We start from the raw sequence: 9,588 nt of genomic DNA on the forward strand, positions 1-9,588 counted from the left end.
GTGGGGTGGGGGGGGGGTAGCGGAAGGGAAGCGTAGGCATGTGTATAATCTATACATATCAACTAGAACAAGTAAATCGTACATATTATAACCTTTGTATTCATCATGAACAAAGTGCCTGCAAAATATGCTTGAGAAAATTCTTCAATAAAATGTTAATTATTTAAAAATCCTTTGTGTCAAAGGAATAATATTGAATATTCCAAGAATTAAGAATTAGATGATAAATAAATTTAAAAAAAATAAAAATCACACAAGATTTGGTTCAATCCCCCTCTTCTAGATGATAAAATTCATTGGATCACACACAATGACTTCTTTTACGTGAAGAGTATAATATGAATTTATAATCCTTCTATCCTAATTTATAGGGCACATTTTGGAGTTTGGATATCGAGAGTTAGATAGTATAATTTTGACTGTAAATTTGAATATGAAATCTTTAAGTTTTGAAAAAAAAATTAGTATATATTTGAAAACTATGTAAAGTACAATAAGTCACAATAAAGATATATAAAAAAATCATGGTAGAAAAAAACTTATTTGAATCTCGAAATCTGAAAGACATCACATAAATTAGAATGAAGGAAGTGGTAGTATTTATTTTACTGCTCATAGAGTCTTGAGAAGAAAGAAATACTTTTAAATTTGTGTTTAAATACAAACATTCTATATTTATGTGATTTTAAATCATTTTATCAAGGTGGAATGATTATTATTATTTTTGTCAATTATTATACTGGTACAGTTTCTATATAGTAATTAATAAGAAACTTATTGTAACGAAAAACTATGGATTCCATAATGTGGATAATTTGAGCTAAGATCACCAAATGACACGAGATTTGCCTATTGGCTCATGTACAAGTATTGAATTATTCACATAATAATTCACTTCTCGTATCGACAAATTAGAAGATATGTGAATCAGTATTAAGAAAAAGAGATATCTCAACTTTCGATCAAAGATTGTATACATACCTAATATAAACTATCGTCATTTTTTAAAATTTATCAAACTATAAAAATGCTGGCCAAACTAAGCTACATACAATTGAAAAATATATTGTTATAAAGAAGAATATATAATTCTGCTCAAGTTAAACGCGTTATTAATTATTGATCTATTATTCCACGTTTCATATTTTAATAATCCAAAATAATGGGAACCTACCGGATAAATTATTCATTTTTTCTGTCATTGTCAAATGCATTAATTGAGGTCCTCAAAATATATCACAATACAATGTCATTGCATTCTTAATTAAATTAAAGTAAATTAATTCACCTACTTGATTGTTTTTGTTTTTTTTTTGGTTTAACTATGTAGTGTTCAAAATTCATTAGGTCGATTAATTTAATTGAATTTCACGATATATTGGGCTTATTAAAAAGAGAAACGTTCTCTGTTAATTCAAAATTTAAGCTTTATATGAATTAAGATTCTTATTGTTTCACTTATAGGATTTTTAAAATTATTAATTCAGATTTACTATTTATTGTAGATTGTAGATTAATTTTTACATAGAAATTTATAGTCTACGCACAATATTTGAATCAAACAAACCAGACGATATTGTAACACTGCATCCTACTTTAGCTCATCCTCATCTCTATAATACTCCTTCCGTTTCAAATTTATTGGCATGTTTTTCTTTCGAAAGTTAATTTGACTCATTTTTGAAGTTACAGTTAAATTGGATTAGATTACTTAATACTTTATATTTAAAATTTATATATCAAAAAATTATAAAATAAGTGTTAGAAGTGGTACTTTTTCTCACGTTAATTTGATGAGAAAATATATATTCTAAAATACTAATCAAAATTTACATAATTTAACTCTCGAGAAATGAAACATGAAAACTAGTATTTAGACAGTGTGCACACTAACTTTCACACTATATAAATACTCATTTTTGCTCACTACTAAAATCATTATATTTTGTATGCATTGGCAAATTAATACAGCACATACTGGAATTATTTTTTGTAGGTTAAATCTACAAATTAAATAAATAATATAGCATATTATGGTTTTCTTGAATTTTCCTCTCCTTGTGCTTGTAATCAATTTCACAGTGACTCTATTGAAACTGAAACCTTTTACTTGTCAACTTTAACAAATCAAAAGTTAATTTAAACCAAAAAGAATTAATTATAAATTTTTAATCGGTAACTGATAAGTACTCTTTCATTATTAATATACTAGAGTTTTCGAATTCAAGTCCTCTTAAATATGGACTCATCTTTGTTATTAGGTAGCTCTTTACCCCTAAATGTGGATGTCTCGAGACGAATTTGAATTCAGTCGAACCTCAAAACGGACATAATAAAAAACCAAAAATATTTTTTTAACAAAACTCCAGCTGGTCTAGCTAAGCATGCTGGCCACTGCCCCTATGTAGATCTCCTTTAAAATTTGACAGGAAATAGATTGTAAAAAGAATAGATGTATTTTAATTTTTTGAGTGACCTTAAGCCCTTGACGAAATATATATTATTTAGATAAAATATGTAATAGCAACTTGTAAATTAGACATTAGTTGAGAATATTCGTTTTAATATTTCGCTTCTTTAGGGTGATAAAGTCAATGCGCCTGAAGTTAAGGTCAGAAGACGTGTGATAGATAATAAATAATCGTATAAAAAGTACAATGATAACATATTTTATAACAACAATATCAATTAAACAAAACATTAGAAGTCAAATAAGTTGTTGAGTCACAACTCTATCACTCCTAAGTATAATAAAGGTCCTAAAATTTTGGCTAACCTTTCGCTATTTTCGCGATAAAATTAAAGCGTCTAAAGTTAAAGCCAGAAGACGTGTGATAACAGATAATCATATAGAAAAGTAAAAGAGAAAATACGTACAAAACGAATGAAAGGATAACATATTTTATTAAATATATGAATTAAACAAAACATTAGAAGCCAAATAGGTCCAAAATGAGACAATATTTTCAAAAAATAAAAATAAAAAATGAATTGTGTTTTATGTAGTTCTAAAGGTATTGCAAAGGACATTTGGCTTTTGCATTTATCGAAAGGCCATATTTATAATTAGCAACCCCCACCTAATTCCAAGTCTATCTTTTGTAGTACAATTGTACAAATGTACAATCTAGGTGGTAAATAAATGGAACAATATTTATTATACTACTACTATATAGTCTTTGTTTGTCCAAAATATAAGTATTGTGTACATACATGGAATAATTAAATAATAATTGATTCCATTTATAGTTAGGGTTATTACATTATTGCAAGCCTAGGACATATGGAGTGGTTCTACAACTACTAGCTAGGTCTAAGAAAATTTTGAAATATCACATGCCAATATGGCTCCTATGAGTTCAATTTTTAAAGATTATTAGTGATAAAGAAATGGATATCGGATCTAATCCAATCATAAAAGTTAACTCAAGAGAAAAATATTTTTTAAAGATCGTATAAAAAGATTAAATGCCACTAAATCCACTGATGTGGTAAACAACAAGCCCCTTCATAATCAGGATTGAATATTTGAAGTTTGAATAATTTAGTTAAGGACACTATCGGATAAAAATAAATTGGAATGGGGCATATATTGATAATATGATAAAAAATGAATTTTAATTCTAATCCAAACCAAAAACTAGCTCAATAGAAAATAATTACCCAGAAGCACTAAAATTATAAGAACAACAAATGTCCTTACAGATCGATGTGTGACTCAACAATAAGCCTTTTAACTTGTTGTACTTTTGAATCACAGGTTCAAATCTAATAGCTATTGAAAATAGAATGTTTTTTTACATGTATCTATATCCTATGCATTGAAAGTAGGGGTGTGCACTATTCGGATTAAACTGAATAACTAAACCAAATCAAACCGAATTTTTATTTGGATTGGTTTTTTGGTTTTTCGGATTGGTTTTGGATTAATAAATTACTTTGTTTGGTTTTTTGGTTTGGTTTCGCATTTCAAAAAATAAAAACCGAAAAAAACCGAATTTTATTTATATATATATATAATGTTTAGGCTTAGAATTAACTTGGAGTTAACCACTTTTGTCCCTTTTTGGTTATTGTCTTTCATGATGATTACGTTTATATTTTATGTTGAATTACATCTATAATAGGTATACTTATAAGTATTGTATTTTAAGTTTTACTTATGATTTATATTAGAAAGTATATTTAAGGGATTAAATATTATTACTTTGGTTATATATGTTATTAATTATTGACATAACCGAATAACCAAATCGAAAAAAACCGAACCGAATAGAGGAAAACCAAACCAAACCAAATTTATTTTGGATCGGATTGGGTTACACTTTTACAAAACCAAAAACCGAAAATCCAAACCGAATAGTGTAAAACCAAATCGAAAAATCGAATGCACACCCCTAATTGAAAGTAAGTTCAGGAGGACCCACGACAGAGTCGCAAAGACCTATATCTATGACTAGGGGTGTGCAAAGACCGATTTAACCAATAAATCGAACCGAAAAAAACACTATTGGTTTATTGATATTGGATTATTGGGCTAACGATTTTTGAACGGTTTTGCAAATTTTTTTATTGGATTATTGGTTCGATTTCCGGTTTTATGATTTTGTTAATGGTTAATCCGATAACCCAATAAGACTATACTAAATTTACTAGTCTTATTGTTAATGGTTAAATGATTGTTACTTTCACACTTTTTGTTAATGGTTAAACGATTGTTACTTTCACACTTTTTCTTTTGAATGTGTCTAGTGTCTAAACTGGCAAGAAAAATGATTGTTACTTATATGATTATTACTTTCATGTCAAATGTTGGAAAAATCATATGGTTTATATGAAAATTTTATTATCGTGTATATAATATATATGAGTATTTTCTTATTGGTTAAATCGAAAACCGAACCGTTAAGTATCATAAACCGATTAACCAAAAACCGATAAGAAATATGTTATTGATTTGGTTATCGATTTGATGTATTTACAAACCGAAAACTGATAAACCGAACCAATAACACATAAAACCGAACCGAACCGGCCGATGCGCACCCTATGACCTCTAATGTAAACTAAATATGTTCAAAGATAATTGCATGCATGTATGAATCGTATCGAACCTCTTAGTGAAAGAATTAGTAGGCATTTGAACAAAATTTGGTTGAGGATTATAAAAAATAAAAAAATTCAATTAAATCAAAATTGTGAAAAAGATACCTCTTACAATTTGTTTGCCATTTGATCAAAAGAGTTGAGCATATAAAGAAAATATCATAAATTATCAAATCCTTATTTTTGGGGTAAATTAAAGTTAAAAGATATTTTCTTACGCAATGTCTTTAGATTATCATTATTAAATTAAAAAAATAAAGTTGAACAAAAGGATCTACTTTTAAAATGATTCAAACAGCCCTATTAAATTTGATTTTTCCAAAAGTCAAAATCACTTGTGATTGGGTGCCAATAAAACTCATATTTGAACTGTATGAAATGTGAATAGCCAAAATACTACATCGTTTCATATTAGTCGTTAATATTACTGATTAAAACAAAATCATTCCAAAACTTTTATCAAATTACAAATAAAAATAAAATTAATTTTTTTTCTTTTACTCTTGAAATTAGTTGTTTTCTGAAGTAATAATATTAATAACATTTTTATAAAATTAAATTAATAAATAAATAAAAAAATTATTTATATTTTTAAAGGACATGTGAAAGAGAAATATAACAGAATATATAATCTTTGTTAGTGGAGGGAAGAAAAAAAAAAAGGCAATAGAATCTTGGACAATTTAAGATTCTCAAGGATCAGAATATCTTTAAAAAAAAGTTCCATTGACAAAATAAGATAAGTTAAAAAAAAAAAAAAAGAGAATATACTTGACCGATGAAATAGAAATAATACCTAACATGCATGAGGGGCAATACACTTTTTATTAGAAAATACAATATAATTTTTCTTGACCTATTATATATATTTAATATAAATCCAACTTAGCACTAAATAGAATATTAGTATCCAAAGTTGCATATTCTTCTTATTCCTAGGAATATTCGGATTGGAACCATCCTTATCGAACCTTTACACTCATAATAAAACTTTTTTTTTCTTTTTAATAAGCCAATTGATGGGTTCACTATTTAGTAAGGTTCAAGTATTGCATATGAAAAAATATAATGGGGGACGTATCTTTCTCAATAGGTTATAGTCATATATAATGTGACTCTGAATTAATTGATGATTTGTATGAATATGATTTTTTTTATGTTACTAGCTACTTAAAAAAACTGACCTCATTAAGAAGGGAAAAAAAAAGATATCAAAATAAACGTTTCTCTAAAATCTAAAGCAAAATTCTAGTCGGTCATCAAGATTTCTTTATTTAATATTGAATAAAATTTGTCTTAACAACAAACTATGGTGATTAATATCAAAATTTTGACCACAAATTATGTGAATTGTAAGGATTTTAGTCGCGAGAATTGTCTTAATAATAAGTTATGATGAATTGTTAGGATTTTAGTCACGAGATTGTCTTAACAAATAAGTTATGATGATCGGTCAAGATTTTGACAACAAATTCTGATGAATTTATCAGGAGCTTTTTAACATTTTTGCTTAAAAATTCTATCGAGTCATCAAGATTTGATTTCTTTGACTTGAATACTGGACAATGCTACAAGCTCGTAAGGTAAGAATATTTATATAAGGAACATTGAACATTGAGTAAATGATAAATTATGATAGGCCCGACTCTGATATCATTATAAAATATAAGTTTCGAATATAACTTAACTGCAAAGGATAATCCATGAGGTAAAAAATGTTTAAAACGATATAAAAAACAACCAAAAATTCTTAATATTGTCATTGTGTGATGATTATAATTAGAGGTGTTCACGGGTCGGTTTGGATCGGTTATTGGTCAAAATCAAAACCAAAACCAACTTAATCGGTTTTTAAAAATTATCAAAACCAAACCAAACCAAACCAAATATAATATACATTTATCGGTTTTGGTGGTTATCGATTTCGGTTTGGTTTGGTTCGGTTATTCGGTTATTAACCATACACAAAAATAAAAGAAACAATTCATTCAAAATGTGAAAAAAGTGACAACAGTCCATTCAAAACAAAAAATAGTTAGAATGACTTAAATTACCGAACTTTCAATCACTGAATTTACTATCAATAAAGCTTTAAAATTCACTATATTGGCCTAGAAGAAAGAGACTAACATTTTCAGTCCCACAAAGAATTGTCATAGACACTCATATATATGGAATCAATAAGAAAAGTGTTTTCGCCTTGGGCATTCTTGCTTTCAATAAGTAAAGTTTAAAGAAATTTTAGTGAAAACATATATAAGATCTTTAAAATTGTTAATAAAAATAATATATTAAGTATGTATATTACTAAAATATATGTATATAATTCATCGGTTTGGTTCAATTATTTCTTCGGTTTTTTCGAACAAAACCATAACCAAACCAAATACTACTGGTTTTTAAAAATCTAAAACCAAACCAACCAAACCCAAATAAAATCGGTTTTATTTTATCGTTTTGGTTTGGTTTTTCGATTTGGATCGGTTTTTATCCAAACCGTGAACACCCCTAATTATAATCATATTAATAAAATATTAAAAATGCCTTTCCTAAAAAAAAATTAATAAATTTCCAAATTTATTTTGTTATTTAATAACAACGATTGTCTTTTTTATTGGTATCGCAATCTCCCTTTAATTGGACATTAGTGCAAATATTTCCTGTTGAAAAAATGCAGCTTTTCGACATTGAGAAAAGCATATGATAAGTGATGAGTCATACAAAGAGGACGAGTAACTTCTACGCAATTAAATTTCCCATAAATTTCCATCACATCTAATTATCTTTCTATTTAATTGATTATATACTATGATGTAAAATATTGCTCAAAAGTCAAGTCTATTAAATTATTTTTATATTTGTATTCTTTAGTTTGTGGGGTTTAAATCTAAACACCAAAAAAGAAAAAGGTGTTACAAACTCTTTTCAATTTTATTTGTCCATTATATTATTTTAAAAGGTGTAATAATATGTTCAGCTTATAAAATTAATAAATAATTTATCATATTGTATCAATTTTATCCTTACTATTAAATCCTATTTCTTTTTCAATGTTTAAATCACTTATATTTAATAAGGGTGATTTGGTAAAATTATCTCTATTATTTAGCTTCTTAATTTCTGTATCAAAGTAATAATGGACAATTATTATTGGACAGATAGTATTAATTTCAATAATTTATTTTTTTTGGAGTCAATTAAGTTGGTACAGTTGCACCACAGCTAGAGTAATTAATAAGAAACTAATTATTGTGGAAGAAAAAAACAGTGGATTATTCCAAAACTATGGAATAATTTTTTAAGATATGTATTGACTTTTGATAACTTACCAAACATTATCTCCATTAATCGCTTTTTCAAAAATTATGCTGGATTCTCTCTCCTTTTTACAATTGTGATACATAAAAGATTGAACTTCACACCAAGTTTATTAAGAAATATTTCATCCGTCTCAATATATTTATCACGTTTTATTTTTCAAAAATTAATTTAATTGATTTTTAGAGTTAAATTATGCAATATTTTAAAATTAAATTTTGAATATTAAAGATTATACAAAAAAAATACTATAAATTGTATATTTTCTCATATCAAAATAATTTTTTTTTAAAACATCTTAAAATATTAATCAAAATTCACATTATTTCACTCTCAAAAATAAATTTTGTTTATCGGTAATTCATGTTTTCTTAATAGTAGTTTTTTTCCTTCAAGGATTCAACATATAAAATTAACATTGTAATTACATTAAAATTTCTCATTTTCAAAAATTATATTCCACCTGTATGATCTCGTTCACCTTGTCGATTTTAAGTTCCTTCTATCCATAAAGACAAAACTATGTATATTTCATCTTCTCAAATTTTACTTGTAAAATTACGTTGAATTTATTATTGTTATCGTCGTCGTTGCCTTGGAATGGCTTAGGGGTTTGACTAGACCCTACCGCGTACATTAAAATTTCCTATGCTTCAATAAAAAAAGGCTAAAAATAACCTAGGGTTCATGTAGCTAGTGAAAATAATTTTGCTATAAAGTAAAGAATAATTCTGCTTAAATTAAACGCTATGCAAGATTTTTTATTTTTTTTAAATCCACGTGTCATTTCAGTAAACCAAAACAATGGAACCCACCATATTATTCAATCTTAATTACTGTCATTGTCAAAATGCGTCTTAAAGATCCTCAAAAGATATCACAAAAGATATATAATATTTTCTTAAAATATAAACTAAAAAAGAAACAAATAAATACGATAAAAAAAAATTCTAAAAAGATCGAAAAATCAACTCTATATGACTTTCTACATTTGTAGTAGAAAATAGGAAAAATAAAAATATATTACAAAAAAAATTCTACACATGATTTTAGTAAGCTGGTGAAGCAGTAGTAGTATGTGTAGAAGAGGACGTCGCCGGAGAATTTGAATGCACACCGCCACAGTCAGAGTGGCTGGGGGGGGCGTCGCGCTCCTCTGAGCGC

At 26.7% G+C, this 9,588-nt stretch overlaps 1 protein-coding gene across 1 annotated transcript in view; it reads right to left on the reverse strand.

Annotated features, from left to right (window-relative positions):
• Positions 1 to 9,253: 9,253 nt before the first annotated feature.
• The window catches only part of LOC102595401 (uncharacterized), a 3,486-nt gene continuing 3,151 nt past the window's right edge, over positions 9,254 to 9,588 (reverse strand). The window contains exon 6 of the mRNA XM_006362508.2: positions 9,254 to 9,260. Coding sequence (XP_006362570.2) covers positions 9,254 to 9,260 — 7 coding nt within the window. The remainder of the gene's footprint in view (positions 9,261 to 9,588) is intronic.

This window comes from Solanum tuberosum, unplaced genomic scaffold, assembly GCF_000226075.1.
Source record: "Solanum tuberosum cultivar DM 1-3 516 R44 unplaced genomic scaffold, SolTub_3.0 scf00410, whole genome shotgun sequence".
Taxonomy (NCBI): domain Eukaryota; kingdom Viridiplantae; phylum Streptophyta; class Magnoliopsida; order Solanales; family Solanaceae; genus Solanum; species Solanum tuberosum.